This window comes from Phocoena phocoena, chromosome 10, assembly GCF_963924675.1.
Source record: "Phocoena phocoena chromosome 10, mPhoPho1.1, whole genome shotgun sequence".
NCBI classification, from domain to species: domain Eukaryota; kingdom Metazoa; phylum Chordata; class Mammalia; order Artiodactyla; family Phocoenidae; genus Phocoena; species Phocoena phocoena.
The window spans coordinates 17,216,432-17,237,906 of NC_089228.1; the positions used below are offsets into that span (position 1 = coordinate 17,216,432).

Sequence of the window (21,475 nt, forward strand, 5' to 3'; positions counted from 1 at the left end):
GAGAAGCCCGCGCACCGCAACGAAGCGTAGCCCCCCGCTCGCTGCAACTAGAGAAAGCCCGTGCACAGCAACAAAGACCCAACGCAGCCAAAAATAAATAAATAAAATAAATTTATAAAAAACAAAAATCCCAGCAGGGTTTTCCTGACACTCATTTAAAAAAAAAAAAAAGGAAACTAACACTGTGTCAGGTTGGGACTTTTCACTTTCCCCCTTTTCCAGTTGACTCAGATCCTAGATGGCATGTCCCGCTGCTACTCTGATTCAGTTCTTGCTGCCAGGGGTCAGGCTCTCCAGCTCTGGGAGGGCGTGAGGGAGCCAACTGGGGCTTGACTGGCTCAGTAGTTGTCCCTAGGAAACACCAGGACCGGACGGACCCAAGTTCTCCAACTTACCATCAAGAACGTCTTTTGCCGTTTGGCACAAATAACAGAGAGTTGACTGTACTTGTTTTTTGTTTCTTTGTTTTTTTTTTTTTGCGGTAGGCGGGCCTCTCACTGTTCTGGCCTCTCCTGTTGCGGAGCACAGGCTCCGGACGCGCAGGCTCAGCGGCCATGGCTCATGGGCCCAGCCGCTCCGCAGCATGTGGGATCTTCCCGGACTGGGGCACAAACCCTCATCCCCTGCATCGGCAGGCGGACTCTCAACCACTGTGCCACCAGGGAAGCCCTGTACTTGGTTTTTGTTCATAATTTTTATTCCTCCTCTCCATACCCATCATTACTAGTTTTAAGAAACAACTACCGTAAACGAAGATGCATTTCACTTTTAGATGTTTTAGAAGTTTCTGCAGCCAAAAGCGCCCAAACTAGGAAGATCTCTTCTGCACACACCAAAGCGTATATAGAAGAAGGGAGCCTGATGTTTGCAAAATGCCTGAAATGGAGAGGCAAGCCTACGGCTTGACAATTGTTGGACAGCCGACTATGGGAAAGCCCGAAAAGATGGTGTTTCGTTTCTGCACCTCCCCAGGGGTGAAGGGATGCTTCCAGCCTCACTAGAATGCAGTTGTTGTTTTTTTTTTTTCTCAGACTTACCAAAGAACATGTTTTAGGTCATTTTCTTTTTCCTTTAAAAAAAGTGATTTAAGCACAAACCAGACTCAATTTTGTAGCGTTCAAAAGCGTTCTCAGTTTATGTGGTCTTTTTGCAAGAACTCCATGCATGGCCCTGGGGAGGAAGATTGAATTCCATATGCATGTGTTTACCGTTGTGTTTTTAAAAACTTGTCCTGATTAGCAGAAACAGCAAAGGGAAACCTAAATGGATTCTTCACTGTTGCCTGGAAATCTGGCAGGTCATTGAGAACATGCTAAAAAGCCAGCATAAGCAACAATGCGCACTCATTGTCAGTTACTGGAAGTAGAACGCTGTGTGAATGACGTATGTGTTTCCCAAGGAATTCCTGTGTTGGATGCTTGGTTGGGTTGTGACATAAGCGCAGCCGGGGGCTCTGACATAAGGCTTTTCATTGCATGATGCAGTACGTGATGCTCTTAGCAAAATCGTATCACGCATTCATGAGTGCTCGTATCCCTAAAGAAACAGCCCCCAGTCTGGTGTATCAGACCTTTACCTTCAGCCTTTGGCAAATATACTTCATTGTCAGGCACCCCTGGGATGAAAACAGTCCCTTTCATTTTTTTGTTTCTCAAGCCAACAAAAGCAAACAAATCCTAATTCATCTTGGTTCACCTTGGTGCATAGCTCTACCTTAAAATGTGTTAGGAGAGGAGCCAACAAACAAAGACTAAAGAGATGGCTCTTAAGAGAAAAGTCTCGCTATCAGGGATGGGCTTGATTGGTTTTTTTTTTATTTTGTGCTTTCTGTATTTTTTGAATTCTGTTACCATCCCCTACCACTGTCTTTATTTAAGCTCAGTTGTGGTGTTTGCTCTTGCCTGTTCCTCTCTGATTTTTGCTTGGACTTTCTGACGCTCCTTAAGAAAAATGACTTGTGTACGATGTATTTTTCTGCAAAACAAGCCAAAGCCCAAATCCCATCCCCTTTTTCCCCCCTTCCTCCCCAGCCAAGAAATGCAAAACAGTTAAATCAGAGTAAACACAGATCCGTTTTCATTTGATATATTGACATCATCCCTTAGGGAGCTCAAGCTTGTCCATAAATCCTTTGTGGTCCATTGAGACTCTTCAGGTTCCTCTAGTGGAATATTCCCATAGCCTGGAATGTTGGAATTCATGTGTATTTTTGAGACTTTTCTCAATGGGAGACAGCACTGCACTTAGAGCTTGTATAAGAGAATCAACCTATCCTTAGTTTGAAAGTGACCTATGCCACTTTTTAGCTGTGTGATCTTAAGTAGGTTACTTAACCTCTCTGTCTCAGATTTTTTTCCATCTATGAAATGGATAATAATATTACATACCAGTTGTGGTTATTATGAGGATTAAATGGCGGACAAAGTACGCTCACTACGTACTTGGTACCTAATGTGTGTTCAGTAAATAGAAGCTGTTGCACTGCTTTGTATCTGATATAGGCACGTAGGGAGCTACACAGATGCCTTGGGAGTCGTGCATCATTAGTAGTGGCTGTGAGAGAGAAAGGAGGCTCGTAGAAATGCAGACAGTGAAGGCCTGAGCGGAGTGCTGTGATGCTGGCCAGGGGTGCCTTTGGGGGCCGGTTGATCCAGCACGACACCCACAGACTTGCAGACCCTTCTGTCTTGGAAGAGTGTTGATAGAATCCAGATGGCAGTGAGAGACTTATCTTTGTCTTGTGGGGATAAATGTTGGGAAGAACACTTAAGGTTCATTTTTGCTTGTGATTTTGGTGTCTTTTGAATCATATCTATAACATTATATAGTGTGTCTGTGTGTCTTTGTGAGAAGCGGGGGAGGGAGGGGAGAGAAGAGGTGGAGAATGTGCATTTTCCCACCCTTGGACACTGATGTTACACTTCACGGGGTAGATGGAACCACTTTAAAGCCATGTCTCTCCTTCTTTAGAATATAAATTTGTTTTTGTTGTTGTTTTGCAGTTTAAAGAGGAAAATGTTGTATTTTCATAATTATTTTTTAACAAATGGAATTTGGTGTATTTGCATGTAGAGAAATTAGTAGTGAAGTAGATCTTACGGCGTTATGTCAGGGAACTTGCCATGATGGTAGATTTTGGAGTTTTTGTGGAACATCCTGAACTTACTTCCCAAATGCTTTTTGTTTGGAAACAACACATGCTTTTGCCATTGCATTTATAAATCCATCTGTTAATCACGAGAAATTTAATCCACACACTTGGAGAGCATTCATCCCAGTGCTATTTGGAAAGAAGTTCATGAACAAGCTGTGAGGGTTTTTTTTTTTTTATAAGTTTGTTGGAGCTTTTTGATTTTAGATAAAGGGAGGACTTTGAGCATGGAGCTGTCTTCTTTCCCAGAAAGTTTCAGTCCGGACTTTGAAAGATCTAAAGGAATTCAAGAAGATTGGCGATCAGAATTTATTCGGAAGGGGGAGGGGTCATGGTGGGCTTTTCTGATGCAAATCAGAACAAAGATCAAACGCCTATTTTCACCATCAGATTATTGGATATTTAAAGGTTTTATAATACTCTGTGCTTGTGGGGATATGAGAATACACTCTGTCTAATGAGCTGTAAGTACAAGCTCTCTGAAGGATAGTTTGGTGACGTCTATCAAATACACGTACCCTTTGACCCGGCAGTTCCATTGCTAGGGATTTGCCCCGATATATACTAGCAAAGATATTTCAGAATACAGATAGAAAGGAATTAGAGGTGACCCAGTCTCTAAGAGCAACAGCTGTAACAGTGCTGATTATCCCTGTGTGGGGTTACTGTCCAGTCACATAAGGGAGTGAGGTAGACAGTGGGCCTGATGGTGAAGAATCTCCAACCAGGCACCCAAGAACGTGCGGAGCATACTCCCATTTCTGTGTGTAAGAAAGAAAGAAATACATTAAAATGTCTTGGAAAGGATGGATAAACTGCCACTCCATGCAGTGAAGGGGTAGAAGGACAGTGGGTTAGAGATGGCAGGGGCTTGTCATACTATACCTTTTGGTATGGCTTGACTTATTTGATCACGTTACTTTTCGTTTAAAACAGAAATCGGGGGAAACAGCTGGCTTTTACCCCCTTGCCACTTGTGCCACCAGCAGGAACCCATTACTGTTTTAAGAGTGTAAGCCTGATTTTCATGATCAACTTAATGCCTAGCGTTCATGTGTGTGTTTCTCTTAACCCAAAGGACAACCAAGATGGATCGTCCAGTGAAGGGATCTTTGTCTCCAAAATAGTTGACAGTGGACCTGCAGCCAAGGACGGAGGCCTGCAAATTCACGACAGGATTATCGAGGTATGTGGACACTGCCAGGGTCTTCTATAGGCCGAATGGCATCCCGTCTTCGTCCGGCTCAAGGCAGGGTGTTCGGTGGGGCAGGGAGGCCTCAGCTGGTGACTCTTGAGGCGCAGGAGTCAGACCTCTCCGATGGTGTGGGACCAGACTGGGTGCCGATTGCCTCGCTCTTAAGCCTTTGTTCATGTTCAGTGCAGAGAAGCCAGATTACGAGTGGCTTATTCACGATTTGGCTCTTGTCACGCGGCCGCGCATCTGTTTTGCGTTCTTCGGTTAGAGCTTCGTGTGAAAACCACTGGGGAGTCGTGTGTTAGTTAGAACCAGATGAGCGGTCCCTGTGGTGCAAATGGTGACTCTCTTCAGATCGGTGACCAGGGAGGGGATCGTTGTGTCAGCTTTGGAATCACTGTAACGTCCGCAGAGCTCACAGCACACAGTTATTTCTACATACCCCTCTTTTATGCGTGTCTTTTCTGCCTGTTGTCACTTGTACTAGTTGATTGTCCGGGGCTGTGCAGGCAAAGGTTGATATTCAGGACGGTCACTCGTCTCATCACCGACTTCCTCGTTTTCAATTTTCACGCATCATTTTAAACTTTTACTTAGGGGCTTTATAGATTTTCACCGGGGGAGGTAGGTAGCTCCCTCCGCCCCGCCACAGGACACTTTGGAATAGGGTCACACAGTGTCCTAGCATGCTCCGAGTTGCTGAAAGGGAAAGAGTGATTCATGGCCTGCTTGTGTGGGCTCCTGTTGCAAAGTTTGATACAAAAGACTATATTTTGCTGGTGGTTTTGACTATGTTGATTGCTCTTTTAATGGGTAAATATATATATATATATATATATATATATATATATATACACATGGGCTCAATTTGTTGGCTCTCCTATGAGGAAAAAATTAAATACGAGAATCCAGGATGAGTTGTTGAAGCCCATAAGAGACTCAACCATGGGCCGTAGCCATAATATAGCACAGGAAACTGGAAAAATGGCACTGTGACCACTGGATGTTTTATGTTCCAAACACACATTTGCATAGCATCTATATTTCTTGAGTATATTTGTGGTCTCTTTCAAACCTTGGACCGAGTGGGAACTCTGACCATGGGATGAGCCACGAGGGAAGTTCCCGTAACCCGCCGGAATGTGGCCATGTGCTTCCGGGGGAGGGAGCGTTGGGGAGAGGATGACAGAGTCTCGCTTTTCTGGTCTCATTTGGATGAATTCTGCAATGTGCAAAGCAGTACACTTCAGGTCAATTTATATCCTTAGGGGAACAGACGGTTATATCTCCCCAAGAAAACAAACTGAACGAGTTAGGGTGTAAGAGTTACTTTTCTGAAAGAGTGGATGCAGTGTGACAGTTTACATATTAAAAGGATACTTGGGGGCTTCCGTGGTGGCGCAGTGGTTGAGAATCCGCCTGCTAATGCAGGGGACACGGGTTCGAGCACTGGTCTGGGAGGATCCCACATGCTGCGGAGCAACTGGGCCCGTGAGCCACACCTACTGAGCCTGCGCGTCTGGAGCCTGTGCTCCGCAACGAGAGGACGCGATACTGAGAGGTCCACGCACCGCGATGAAGAGTGGCCACTGCTTGCCACAACTAGAGAAAGCCCTTGCACAGAAACGAAGACCCAACACAGCCAAAAATTAATTAATTAATTAATAAACTCCTACCCCCAACATCTTAAAAAAAAAATGAGATGGGACGCTTTTATTAAAAAAAAAAAAAAGGATACTTGATTGTGTTTTAAGGACGTCATTAATACTGCTACACCCCCTTGACTTTTTGAAGGTTCTTAAACTTGGAGATCTTCCTGCTGCACGGTTTAGGGTCAATCTTCATATGTCCCCGGTCAGGGGAGTGGATTTTCCCTACCAGGAATTTGCTTGGGCAAGATGCTTTTTCACGAGCTCAAACGCATCCTTACTGTCTTTTTTTAAAGAGGGAATACATTTTTTTAGAAAATAAAATTATTTATTTATTTATGTTTGCTGTGTTGGGTCTTTGTTTCTGTGCGAGGGCTTCCTCTAGTTGTGGCAAGCGGGGGCCACTCTTCATCGCGGTGCGCGGGCCTCTCACTATCGCGGCCTCTCTTGTTGCAGAGCGCAGGCTCAGTAGTTGCGGCTCACGGGCCCAGTTGCTCCGCGGCATGTGGGATCTTCCCAGACCAGGGCTCGAACCCGTGTCCCCTGCATTGGCAGGCGGATTCTCAACCACTGCACCACCAGGCAAGCCCGAGAATACGTTTTTTGAGACTATTGCTCCAAAAGATAAGTACAGCTTCTATTGCCAGGGGTTCGGTGGAACAGCCAGTTTCTGTAAGTAATGGAATTTCATTGCTCTTACGTTTTGCAAATGAGAAATGTACAGCTGGGCAGGATTTTCTCTTGGCAAAGGGGGAATCTGTGTTTGAAATGTTTAGTACGGTTTCTGGTGAGTCACATTCCCCTTTTGGACAGTATGTAAAATATTAATCATGTCCCAGTGTTGAGATGGAAAGAAGGATGATCACAGTAGAGAAACAACATATGTGTAATTGCAGTTGGCGTCCCGTGCCGTTCTCCGTCAAATCCTAATCTCTTTTGACAGGATACAGTGATTCCCATGCCTGAAAACGATGTTCTCCTGTTCACCTTGTCTGTATCTGAGTTTAGTACCAGGCATGAATTTGATTCTTTTAAGTGTGCACGTGGGTTCACTAAGAAGAGTCAGCGGCTTTCTAGTTTTCCTCCATATTTCTTCCTATTCAGAGGAGTGAGCAAACTCCCACTAGATTTTCACCATAAAAACTTTCATCCTGGCAAAAGGAAGCTTATATTAAATCCATAGAGACTGACTAAATCTCGTCCTCAGTGCAGAGCTGTTAACGGGGTTACTCTGTTCCTACCGCTCTTTGTTCCCTGAGACCGGAGCTGTAGTTCTCACCCACATCAGAGCCAAGCACACTCGCCTCATTTTTTATCAGAAATATTGCGAAATGCCATCAATACTCTCATGAAACGAAATTCATAAATAATATTTATATACATGCACACCTAATGGTAGAACCTATATACTGACATTAATAGAAAAATAACAGGAAGATCATTTATAATAAAATGTATGTATCGGTGTGTAAATGCTGGGGCACAGCCACGTTAGAAGACACTGTGATGTTTGTTGCCAGACGCTGGCATCTCCTTGTGGTCTCGGCACGGTGCACCGGCGACAGAAGTTGCTGGTCCAGGAAGGCGGTGCTGTGGAGTTTGGCACCACAAGCAGCATCACCGTCCACGATTGGATTTTCCACGGTGGTGAACAGATTGTGGTTAAGATACGGCACAATTAAATACAGTCTTCCTTTGATTTACACACATCTCTCTGTGTGTGTGTGTGTGTATGTGTATTTTTTAAAATTTGTGGTAAAATATACGTAACATAAAATTTACCATTTTAACCATTTGTAAGTGTACTTTTCTGGGCCATTAAGTACTTTATCGTGCAAGCATCATCACCATCCATCTCCAGAACTTTTTTGTCTTCCCAAACTGAAACTGTAGCCGTTAACCCACCCCTCCTCCCCTTCCGCCAGCTCCTGGCTGCCATCCTTCTGTTTTCTGTTTGTATGCATTTGACTACTCTAGGTGCCCGACATAAGTGGAATCATACAGTATTTATCTTTCTGTGTCTGGCCCATTTCACTTAGCATGATGGCCTCCACAGTCATCTGTGGACTTGTAGCATGTGTCAGAATTCCATCTTTTTTCAAGCTGAATACTATTCCATTGTATGTATAGAAGTATATACCACATTTTGTTTATCCATTCATCCATCGATGGACATTTGGCTTGCTTCCATCTTTACACTGTGGTGAATAATACCGCTGTGTACATGGGTGTGTAATCTGTATGCATTTAAATTGCAAAAACAAAACAAAACAAAAAACCCCTCAGGTTTTATATGTAAAACAGAGTTAGGGTGTACCCTCAGGTAATTATAAAAAGTTTGTCACTTTACCTTTACTAATGTCTGGCAGGATACGGGACGGTTATTCAGGAAGCCCAATCATTCTTCATTGCCCGAGACTCTGTGCGTTTAGGGCTTCTAGCATCCTTGGTCCCTACCCCAATCCTTGTGACAATGAAAAATGCTTCCATAGATTTCCGGCAGTACCTTGGGTTATGATAGGGACCCCAGGGAGAATGACTGGGGTAGAGATTTGTCTTGTTCCCGACCTTATGATGCAAGGTGCGTTGCTCAGAAGCTCGTTCTTGCATTGTACTCGTCTCTCATTTGACGGTAAGTGAGTTTCTGTGACGGTTGTCTGGGCTAAATGGAATGTCCTCTTCTGCTTTGAGGTAGTAAGTGCAATTCTCCGAGTGCAGTGAAGGCAGGGAGTGAAGCCCTCTTTTGCCACTAACCTTTGTTTTGTACAATCCTCTGTAAATACGTGTTCATCTTGGGAGTGTTATGATTTGAAGACCCAAGCATGTGGTCACAGAAGGTGTGTGAGCTCAGTGGCTTTTGTGTACATCAGTCATTCTCTGTTTGTTTGTCATTGCTAAAAAGGCTGGTTTACAGGGTTGACTAGAACAGATTAACACTGCCTTCCCTTCCCGAAGCTAGGCTACTTGGTAAAGCGAGATTTTACTATTTGTTAGTGAAGGTAATGTTCTCCCAGCAACTAAAATGGCAAAGTGGCATGTGAATTCACCTGCAAAAGCATTTAGTTTTAGAAAAAGGAAGACGCTCTTTTTCTTCTGTTAACTTTTTATTTTGACGTAATTTCAGGCTTGCATTAATGAATTCCTGTACAGGCTTTATCCCCCAGCATTAACATCTACTACATTTACTTTATCCCTTTCTCTCTCTACCCCTATTCCTAAATACATCAGTGTGTATTTTTTTTTAGGAATAAGACCTTCTCTTACATAACTACAATCCATTTATCTAAGTCAGGAAATTAATATTGGTAGGGCCTTATTGTCTCATCTACAGAATTTAGTCAGATTTCTAATAATCCGTACAGTGTCCTTGATAGCAAGAGAAAACCGCAGATCATAGGTTTTACTGAGTTGGCGTAGTTCGTGATTTCCTTTCCTTTAGAGCAGTGGCTCAAGTATTTTGTCTTGCATGCTACTGACGTTTTCGAAGAACACAGACTAGGTCTTTTGTATAATGTCTCTCAATTTGAGTTTGTCTGATGTTTCCTCATGAGTACGGATTCAGACCCTACATTTTGGGCAGGAATACCAAAGAAGTGGTAGTGTGTCCTTCTCAGCGCATCCCGTCGGGGTTCACACGATGCCACTTTGTCCCTTTATTAGTGATGTTAACTTGGGCTGCTTGGTTAAAGTCTTATCTGCCACGTCTCTCTGCTGTTAAGGTACTGTTTTCTCCTTTGTCTGGTATCCTGTCGGGGAGGGTGGGGGGACACTTTGAGGCTGTGGAAATATCTTGCTGCGACTCAAACTCTCATACACTGGTTTTAGCACCCACTTATGGATTTTACTTGACTATTATTATTATAATGGTTGACAAATGGTGATTTACTAAGTACATTCCTTCTCTGTTTATGAGTTGTAAGAAGAACTGTTCCTTTCCTCCCTGTTTTTTTTTTGCCTATCTCCATGTGTCTGTCTGTCTGTCTGTTTCAGTATGGACTCATGGATTCTTATAATTTGGTGGTCACCTTGGCCAGTTTGGGCCAGAAGGAGCTCTTTCAAGCTAGTACGTCTGTCCTTTTCTCATGTTTCCATCAGTTTTTGAGCACTTCCTTACTTTGTGGCACCACGAGATGTCCCAGGCTTATCTTGTACTCTCCTTGCCCCAGCCCTAGAATCAGCTCTTTTTCCAAGTAACTCTAACTCCATTGAGTGAAGAGTGAGTGGCATTTAGAAACCAAAATGTGGGTGCTAGGGTGATCATATATAATTATACGAGGTTATAATTGAGGTTTCATTGTTTCTAGGCACTTTCAGCAAACAGAGCTAGAAAATGTAAATATGTACACACACAGCGTTATCATCATCAACAACACACCTCCCTCCTAGTTCTCTATTCGTTCTTTTATATATTTTGAAAACCATGCCTGTATCAGTACCTCTAATTCCAGTCCAAGTCTGCATGGTTAAGTTTCTCCTTCTTCTTTGAAGATTTGCAACTCCTAGAGGAATCCCTTTTGAAATAGTGATGATAGTTTTCTTTTGAACCAAAACTCTGATCTTTGCTTAGATGTTATCAGTGAATTAAAAATTGTTGATGAACATTGTTGAAAACATTTCTATATTATTTTTGGTTTGATTTTGGGAGGAAAAATGTGCTCTAAAGTAGGTGATTTTGTAATTATATTTTTCTTCCATTATGGGGTAAGAAAGTCTCGGTATTTCTTCTGTAACTGTATGCAGGAAACCTATTATTGCTCAACAGGCAGAGGTGTGCACAAGCCATTTGGGGGTGACGTTAAAAATAAACACGTGGGGCTATGCTGTTGTCCTCTGTAGTGACTGATAGCCATGGACCACATTCAGCAGAGGAGAGGAAAAAAATCTGCGGCAGTTATCCTCCTGAGAAGTAAAACCTATTCGTGTCAATTTGAAATCTCTGTTACCTCAGTTACACAAATAATCTGTTTTGGTGAAAGAGATGTGGTATAATTCAAGCTACGTTGAGAAGATTCTTTTTAAGCTGCAAAAATAAGCAGGTTTTAGAGACCCCTTATTAGTAATGGGCCTCAACTCTCCATTTCCAGAGGCAGAGACTAGAGTTTCCTCTGAGTTACCAATTTCGGTTGGTCGACAGTGTCGTACCCTGGATTTCTGTGCGGCAGGATTCTGAGGCCATGTCTGGATTGAGTGGGGGTGAGTGTGGTGATCATTTAGTGATGTTTACCGTGGACACAGGAGAGGAGGGGTGACAGTTCGACTCTGGATTTGTTATCTCTGGCTGGACTCATACGATGTTTTTGGAATGACGACATTATCATTTGGAAGTAATGACTCTCCTTTCATTGGGATGGTGTGTATTTCATAATAATGTATCAGTCGTTCTTTTTGGTCTTCAGATGTAAAAGAAAGTGGACACCTTTGTTGCATCTCAATTTTTTTTCCCTCCTCCCCGTTTAAAGACGCTTTCCACTTTCATCTCACTCTTATAGCCTATGCCATAGCGATAGAAGTTCTGGCAAAATGAAAGCAGCTGATTTCCTTCGTATTAGCAGGCACATGTGGAAGTGGAAAGAGCCCTGAGATTTCAATGAGGACCCCAGGTTTAGGTTTCTACCAGGTTATTCGCTCTGTGGTCTTAGTATCCTAAATGCTGAGCTTCGCGTTCCTCATGTCTAAAACGGGAAGAGCGTTACTCTCTGTCTCCCCTACCTGTCATGGTGTCTGAGTAGAGCAAGGAGATAACATAGGTCAAAGGATTTTTGCTCTTAAGTGCCAATGTGAAGAATTGTTTGGGTTTTTTTCCAAATTCAAATTTTAGTATCTGATACAAGAACTTAATACCAAAGCCAGTTATAGAAGTCAGCAAAATACTTCTGAGATCTGTTTTCCTCTTGTGTGTTTTCGCCAGAATGTAGCGTTGCTGCAGGATTATTGAGGAAACCTTGAGCTGTTTCAGGCAGACATACTTTTCAGAATTAACAACGTGACCAATCAATACCAAATATTTCCTCTTTACTCCCAGTTGCCTTTAAAAAAATAACATTTTGTATTAATTTTTTTTCTAATGACTGTACTGATGTATTGACTTGGTAATATTTATTATTGTTCTTATTTTCTTATTACTGTTTTGCTATAAAAACTAGCTTTACAAAAAAACCCACTAGGTTTTCAGGGAACATCTTTGTAACAGACATCACTGCACACCAGCCAGATAAACGTTAGGTGAAGAATAAAACATATGGCGTGATGCAATTTGTTTGTTTTAAAGACATTTATGTATATTAGTCTTTTCATAGGAAAATGTACTCTGAGGTAATAAAACATTTTAAAGTTATATGTAAAGTTGTAGAGTGGGATTATGGGGGAACTTTACATTTTTAAAGTCACCTTTCTATAATGTTGGACTTCTCCAGAGAAGTGAGTATTCTTTTTTATAATCCAGAAAACAGTAAAGAGGAAAAATGATGAGTTAGAAGTTTCCTTTGAGTTTTGAGTATGACAGAGCTGACTCCTGCTTGTGTGTTTCCTTTCGTACGTTACTTGTCCTTCTCTTTTCCAAAAGCTCCTAGCAGATGGCCTCAGGTGTGAGGTGGGTGGGCAGCTCATGCTGAGACTCTGGAACCAGGCTGTTGGAAGTTCCTCCCTCCCATTCTCTGTCCAGATGATCAGAGTTTACTTCCTCTTGACACTGTGTACTTCTGTGGGGGTTGTGGCTCCCCAGAAGTTTTAAATCTATCCCCTCATGGTCAGCCCTTAGCAAAAAGAGTTATTTAGATCATCCACAAAGCACTTTAAAATCAAGAATAAATCAGAAGTGACTGGCATCCCCATTAAATTTTTTGAATAAAGATTAGGTCGAAAAATTAAATCTTTGGTAATTCCCAGACAACAACAAACCCTTGACAACAGTACAGATAATATACAGTTTATATTCAGTTGTCTTCTTTGTACACCATATCTAGACCCTTATCTTTAAGTATGGGTGTTTTGAGAACAAGAACCCACGTCATTTTTTTAAAAATTAAGTTTTTGTCTTTCAGCCTGTTGGTATAAGACACACTAAGAGTTAGGTGCACTTTATTTATTTTTTTTTTTTGCGGTACGCGGGCCTCTCACTGTTGTGGCCTCTCCCGTTGCGGAGCACAGGCTCCGGACGCGCGGGCTCAGCGGCCATGGCTCACGGGCCCAGCCGCTCCGCGGCAGGTGGGATCTTCCCGGACCGGGGCACGAACCCGCGTCCCCTGCATCGGCAGGCAGACTCCCAACCACTGCGCCACCAGGGAAGCCTTAGGTGCACTTTTATCGGACTTGAAAGGTATGTTTGGAATGGTCTGACTTAAATTATCAACAATGAAGTATATGTAAAATAAGCTGTGTGGGAGAGGCCCTGGGAGAACCTTTGAAAGCAGTAGGTCCACATCATTTTGAAAACAAAAACTAAGCAGGGGGCCTATAGATGAGGGGGCTGGGAACAGGAGCAGGGAGAGTTAGATTAGGAATTGTCACTGGGAATGACACGCGGAAGACTCAGGTGGACTGGCGGCTGCAAACGCTGATTTGCAATTACGCCACTTTCACTGAAAACTCCCAGTACCCCAGGGTGGGAAGCCGCAACAGCACGATTTCGTGCAATGGTGATGAATGATTCCCATGAGCCTCTGGGGGAGGGCAGCTGGGATGGGGTTCTCGGCCACACAGAGTGCCACATTGCTCCAAGAAGACCTTTGGCTCTTCTGTTTTGTCTATTTGTCTGTGTGTATTTTGACAGTCATTTGAACTGCAGACAGCCTGGGTCCCATCTCTCTTCTCCTGAGGGTAGCTAGCGCTCCCTGCTTCCTTTTTGGCTCTTTTGATTCTCTTAATTTCCATCTTTCATCACTTCCTCTTTTCCTGCTACTCCTCATGGGTCACTTGACAGCTCTCGGGGACCAAGAGAACTGAAAGCCTGAGAGTGTTTGCTTTCTTAGCCACTTGCCACCTCCCCAAAGAGACGTGCCAGTCTGTTTTTTTTTTAAATGAACTAAATATATTTATGTTTTATTTTTCACTATCTGGAGAAACTCTGGGGTGGATTAGAAGTTGCTGGCAGTCACTGTCCAAAGAAGGCAGTGTTTTTTCTTTTCCTGGAATGATTGTTACTAGGACATTCATGTTTCTACACATGTTGATTTGAGAATTTGTTAGCCAGACACATACAACTCCTATTCGGTGTTTATTTTAAAAATCGGGAAGGGGATGCATTATATAGAGTGATCTCTGGTCGTGGCTCGTTGAAAATCTTCATGTTGTGTGAGTTCTCAGGCTCACAGTGGAAGAGAAACCATCAGCAGGCCTGTGTTCTACTTGTTGGAGGTGAGTTGTATTCTCCCTGATACTGAGATAGGCCAAGATGCATAGAGAGCTCATATGTGGTTCCTGGCTCTGGGGAGTTTCCATGTCAGACTGATGGACAGAGGAAGGTAGCTGATACTAGGGCCCTGAGAAAGGCAGTCAGTTGTATAGGGTGGTTAGCAGTCACAGACTCTGGAGTCACACCAGGTTTTGAATTTTAATTCTCCCATCGCTAGCCTTGCGACCTTGGACAGGTTTCTCCTCACGTCTGAGCGTTGCTTTCTTCTGTAAATTATGGACACCATTTAGGCACACCTTGGAGATACTGTGGGTCCAGTTTCAGACCACTGCAGTACAGCACATATCACAATAAAAGGCGTCACATGAATTGTTTTGGTTTGCCAGTGCATATAAAAGTGATGTTTATGCTACACTGTAGTCTATTGTGTACAGTAACATTCTGTCTGAAAAAAATGTAACAGACCTTAATTTAAAAACACTTTATTGTTAAAAAATGCCAAACATCACTGATCACAGATCACCATAAGAAATGCAAGCAGGAAGAAGTTTGAAATATTGCAGATTATCAAAATGTGACAGACACGAAGCAAGCAAATGCTATTGAAAACGGTGCCAGTAGACTTGCCTGACGCAGCGTTGCCACAGACCTTGCATTTGTAAGAAATGCAGTAATCTTCGAAGCACAGTAAAGGTGAAGCACAGTAAAACGAGGTCTGCCTGTACGTGTATCATAAAGTTGCTACAATAAAGAATATAATGCACGTGTCTGAAAACTGTAAATTTGGCTCCAGAATAAACACTCCCCAAGTGGTTAGCTTTGCTGGTGTTGTTTCTTGTCATTCTGTAGAGGCTGGGCTGGAAGGACCTTCTAACAAGCCAGTGCTTTGATGACGGTTTTATGGCACAGTTTCATAAACCCGAAATTACAGTTGTGAATAGATAATTTTAATTTGTTTTAGATTTCTTTTGTTTAATTAGTGACCCTTTGAATCTGGATGGAGAAACAGCTATGACTTCCTAAGGCCATATACATCACGGTAATTGATCAATCAGGAATAATTCTTAGTTTACATGTTAGTGTGAACCTGGTAATTCGTTGCATATGTGCTGACTTCAGTGTTCTAAAAATAAAGTAAAACAATTCATGTTTAATATCAGCTATTTTTAAAGTGCCTGAACCGATTACGATTTCCATTTTTATATTGACTCCTGAGGAATATTGGGATTTTCTTGAAATTGTGGAGTTTGTATCTCTTTGAACAAAATCTTCCCTTAAGATGGCAACTCACATCAACTTCTCTTTAGGGTAACGTTTATAAATTGATGTCAGTGCAATACACCAACGTAGAAAAATTGAGAAATACGGTAAACAGTAAAGATGAAAATAGAAAACCTTACGGATAGTAAGCAGTGTCTTGAAAAAACTTTGATCCGTTTGCTTAATCCACAGGGTACAATGGCCTACTTGTTAGAATCTGATGAGACATGGAAATTGCATGTGGAGCACATAATATTACTTGCTCTAAACCCTAGCTTAAATGAGATGGTAGGAGTACAAGTAAAACAGGATGATGTATGATTTTTTACAGCCATGTTAGTGGATTTCAGATACTTTGTATCATTCTCTGAAATATCTGAAAGAGTCAGTGTGCTTATATAGGAACCTCGGGGTGGGGTAATATTAACATATGTTGGGGGCTTGGAATAGAATTGCTGGTGATAAAGGAACTTGAGAAGAGGGAATCAAGCAAGAAAAAAACATGTCATATTTTTACTGAAAGCTGGAAACTCACTATCAATGGAGCAACATCTTAATTTTCTTCAGTGACTGAAAGGTGAGATTGAAAGCTAGCAAAAAGGTCTACTTTCCCCTTTCCTTTTAAAGGACTAATGATGGTGGTAACAAAGTTGGTGAAGTTTCTAATTTCTCCGTTCAGCTGCCCTGATCAGCATCCTGGTATCTGAAGGACTGATTGCTTTGGTATACGAAGCGGCAGAGGGAAACATGATCAGATAGAGGAAGGACATTAAATGCCGCATTGGGATGAATCATTTTCAGAGAAACGTTACCTTAACCTTGGTATCTGCGTCTTCAGCAAGTTCTAAACCGCACTTAAACTTTTATTAGCCACAAACCTTTAATAGACCGTGTTTTGACAAATAAGATTTGTTTTAGGACTGCTTCAAGAGCTTGTGAAGACTGTATGTATATATATTAGTCCATGTGTGAATGTACATATATATGAATCTGTGAGTAAGTGTATATATGCCTGAATACATTGACTTCACATGAGTTGCTTGTGAGATTTCATCTTCATTGGAGACCCAAGACCAATCAGATGAAGTTTTAAGCTGTTTCAAATGTAGTCCCTGCTTAATAACCTCTGTTTACACTTTGTGAGAAATGAAAGGAGAGTCCTTTGGGCAGGCGGTATGATGTAAAGTGCAGACAAGGAAATTTTTGACAAGGTTATTGAATTACCTGCAAAGCCTATTCGTAGGTAAGATTAGGTTAATTTGCCTGACACGTTAAGTACATCTTAAAGGTGAAATTCAGAGGGTCTCCTCCGCTTAAATTTACTAGATGTAACAGTAACTTACCAGGGATTACAGTAATGTAACAGGGAATTACACTAATTCAGAGAGAAGAGGCCAGGGAAGGAAGTTGCTTTTTCCATTGCAATGATATTTTTCCTTTCTTCTTCAGTTTGGTTGAAAGTTAAGTCCATGTAAGGGTTTGTTATTTTTTGCCATTATTAGAACACTAAAGGCATTCAGTGTGATCTGTTTGTGGCCTTTTGTTATAATTGATCCCAGTTCTAAGTGATCTTTTAAAACTTAAAATAGTAGAGATTTAAGAAGAGAAAAATCGATGTTTCTTTTCATTCAGAATCAGCTTAGTCCAGTCTTTTTTTTTCAAGCGTGATGCGTGTGAGAAGTACAAGTCAGAACGGTTATAGAAATAACATCGTGGGCTTCCCTGGTGGCGCAGTGGTTGAGAGTCCGCCTGCCGATGCAGGGGACACGGGTTCGTGCCCCGGTCCGGGAAGATCCCACATGCCGCGGAGCGGCTGGGCCCGTGAGCCATGGCCGCTGAGCCTGCGCGTCCGGAGCCTGTGCTCAGCGAGAGAGAGGCCACAACAGTGAGAGGCCCGCGTACCGCAAAGAAAATAACATCGTATCATCTCCAGGGAGTGCTGATCTTAAACTGTTTCAAGACTATGTAAGAGAGGAAATTAGTCTTTCTGATAGACCCTGTGACAGAGAGAGAATCCACCATCCTCCTTGGAAAATCAGGGTATGGTATAGTCAGTTAAGCCAGTTTAGCATTTCACGCTGATCAGCAAACCTGAACAAGCATTTCGCAAACTCGAGTCAGTTGTATATCACCTGCTCAGTTTTTGCCTTTCGTACACCACCTGTTTTGTTCAACACTTCATATTGTCCTTAAAGCTTTTGTTTCGCCTAGATTTATTTTAAAAGGAAACCTATGTCATGATTGCAAGTGGAAAGCCATTTCACGTGCTGTAAACAGAAGGTGACAGTAAAAATAAATACCGTAAAAGTGTAGGGTTGGTCAGTTTCATCTGGATACTGTTGCTTGGGGAAGACTCTGAGCCTGAACCTTGCTTTCTCTTTGATTAAGAGCAGAAGTATCCCGTGGGGTTAGAAGTGAGGATGGTGACTGGGAACAGGCCCCAGGAGAGCTTCTGGAGCGCTGGTCCCGTCCTGTTCTTCTTCTGGATGTGGTCCGTGAACGTGCTCAGGTTGTGAATACGCACCGAGACGTACACTTTGTGTAGGTGTGTTACATGTAGATAACACTTATTTTACCAAATGGTGTTGGAAACACTTAGGCCCGGATTGACTCTGTCCCCTAGAGACAGTCAGACAAGTTGGAGATTGACAGTGGGATGCCTTGCGCATCCTGTCCCTCGGGTCCTTTTATGCCACCTCCAATAAGGTCAAACGCTCCAGACTTCACCTTGCCCACTGCTGCCATGTGCCAGTCTGAGCTACACTTTGTGTAGGCGCTTGAGTTTGGTTGGTGGAGGGATGAAGGAGCTCTTAGAAGTTTGAGTCCACCACAGGGAGGAATAATTTCATCACCGGTAAAGAATTTCACAGGCAGAAAGGTGAGTAATAGTGTAATAGGCCAGACGTCAGGGAATGCGTCTTCGATACAGTTTTGTTTTTATAAATTTTTGAAAATCTGTACTATCTTTATGCATTCCAGTTGTAGCTGCGTATAGTGTGCCCGTTTGTCCATTGATGCAGCCCATAGATACGTAAGTCCTGCCCCAGCAGCCTCTCCTGCTACCCTGCTCTTTGAAAGAGCATTTTGCAAACTTTTTTGGTAAGAAATATGCTTTATATACAACCCAGTGGAGCACTCACTAACGTGAGCAGGTCCTGGTATATGTGTCTAAAAATTGAGGAAGAAGTTCATGAGAGATATTTATCCTTAGGACATGCAGAGCTGTCTGGTATTTCTATTTTATTCTTTCTCTTTTAATGCTGTCTGCCACCGAGTGGGTTGATTTCATGGCTCACTGAAAGGCAGTGGCCAGCAGTTTGGAAACATTCCTGTGGAGGAAAGGACTGTGCGTTCCATGTTGGCAGCAGATTTTTTTTCTGACATTATGCCCTATTGATGGCACATGAGCTGTTGATGGCCCATGGAAGCCCCAGCCTCTGGCCAAAGAATGGAGTCAGATCTATTAGGATATATGACTGTATTGACAAAAACTAAGCTCCACTACCTGTCAACTCTCCGCTTTTGAACTTCCTGCCTGAGGCAAAGTTCATGGGCTGTGCAGGCCACCAGCAGATGGAGGGCATTCATTAGCGGTCACTGGCGTCACAATGGACTAACTACAAAGGGGACCTAGGTCCAGCCTTTGGAAGCCTAACTTGCTTCTACGTGCGAAGCTTTGGTGTGCAGGGTGATTTCCCCTCACTACACATGGAGGAATTGTGTATCTGCCTGGTGTCTGATGTGGACGCTTTTTGAGCCACGTGTGGTGACTGACTTCCAGGGTCTGTGGGGCAGTTCGTAAGCTCTACCCACTATGGCTGCTGAATTCAGCCTCTGTTGGGCTCTCCTCTGTTGGGAAATTTACTTCATCATGGAGGGACTAAGGCGGGTCCTGCTTGAGTGTCAGGTCCTGAGAGCAGGGCCACATCGGTTGAGCCCTGGATTTGCAGTGTTCTTGGGGCCTGGCCCGATGCCTGGTGACTTGGAAATAGATTTTCAAGTCACATGACCAGCTTCTGAGGGTAAAACTGCAGGAAGTCTAACATTAGAAGCCTTAAAGGCAGGTGGCAGTATGTCATGAGGTCTTGGGGACATTTGAGACTTTGACAACACCTCCTGTGGACCGGTGGAATCTACCAGCTGTCCATACAGGAATAGCACCAGCTGAAAATAGACGTATCTCCTAGTGCCAGGGGGAGCTCAGGGGTAGAGTTCCTTTATTGGAAAGCAATATAAATATAATGAGACCCTAAGAAAATCAAGAGTTCAATTTTTGATATACCACGTTGGGTTTTATAAACTAAACTTTAAAAATATCTCCTACATTTATGAATCCCAGACTTTATATTTTAAGAAAACATTGTTTTTAGTCATGTTTAGCAGTAAGATATAGGAAGTTGTGTCTTCTCTGGTTAACTCAGTTTCTGGGAGATAGAGTATGAGTTTCGTTTAACAGTTGTGGTCTTTGCTTACGAAGCTGCAGACTTTGCCACCATATTTGGAGAATGTTTGACATTGGCCACCTCTGTCCTCTCATTGACTTCGGTCTTCGCACCTTTAGGACCCACGTTTAACAACATAAAATCAAGAGCAGCTAACTTCTGGAAGATGCCTTCACCCCCTTTTATTTTCAGCGTGTCACGTTTTTAGATGAATGTTTAGCCACTGTTGTTGCCGTGGAATTTTTATGCCTGTTCCGGGAAATAATTCTGTTGTTTATCAAACCAAGTTGTCAGTGAAGCCGTAATTCGTGGTAGGACTTTCTGAGGGCTCCTTTGGAGGGAAATGCACATTTAGAGCACTAAACAAAGGCCTTGGGAAAGGCCTTCATTGCTTCTTGCCCCCAGATCACACCCAGGATGATGAGTGAGATGATGTTTACAGCCCAGCGTAGTAAACAGATGTATTTTACCCTTTCACTGTTATCTTTGTGCTAGAATGTTTGAGATATGTGTTCTGTGCTGTATTAGTGAGAAAAGATGACAAGCTGAAAATAGATGAATGAGCTTGGGATGAACGTACACAACTATACATAAGATCTTTAGATAACCAACGAAGGACCTACTATGTAGCGCAGGGAACTGTGCTCAATATTCTTTGATACCCTATATGAGAAAATCTTAAAAAAAACGAATATATGTAGAACTGAATCACTTTGCTGTACACCTGAAACTAACATAACATTGTAAGTCAACTATACTCCAATAAAATTACAATATTAAAAAAGATGAACGTCCTGATAGAATTAACATTAAGCTAAAAACAATGCAAATGTGAAGAAAAATGAAGAAAAATGAAGAAATCAGGTGGAAGTGGCTTCACAGACAGTTCCCGCTCTGTTTTCTAATACCGTTTGCTAGCAGAAACTTTAAAACGTGAATTCCTAAGCTCTAAACTGCGAAGAGCAACTGTCTTAATTTTTCCTTTAAACCCTTGAGCCAAGAAGGGAAACCAGACTGGTTTAGAGTCGGGCATTTGCTTGTGTGTTGCTATGCCAGCCAGTTTAAGAGTGAAAATGTTCTCTCTCAAAGGTGGACACAGCCTGGACTCATTAAAAGGAGTTTATTTTGAAAAACTAATTTTTTGTTAAAGGTTTCCAGAGGAGGGGATAAAACGAAAAATCATGCAGTTTCTCTCACCTTTCAGGATGTGGGATGGCAGAATTCACTCAATGGACGTTTTAAAAAATAAGTGCTATCTCTCTTGCACCAGTTGAAAGGATCACGGGCAGCTCTGTGCATAATTAGCCGCTTTTGTTAACATATGTCAGTGATGTTTGAATGCATCTAATGTAACATTTTGCTTAGCTTGGTGCCCAAACGAGAATGCACAATATTAGTGAAAGAATGCAAAATAGTATCTGTATTTGC

General features: G+C 42.5%; 1 protein-coding gene across 1 annotated transcript in view; it reads left to right on the forward strand.

Moving 5' to 3' along the window:
- PDZRN3 (PDZ domain containing ring finger 3) overlaps positions 1 to 21,475 on the forward strand; it is a 247,419-nt gene that overhangs the window by 17,989 nt on the left and 207,955 nt on the right. Inside the window, exon 3 of the mRNA XM_065884735.1 lies at positions 4,230 to 4,337. Within this exon, the coding sequence (XP_065740807.1) occupies positions 4,230 to 4,337 (108 nt within the window). The remainder of the gene's footprint in view (positions 1 to 4,229; positions 4,338 to 21,475) is intronic.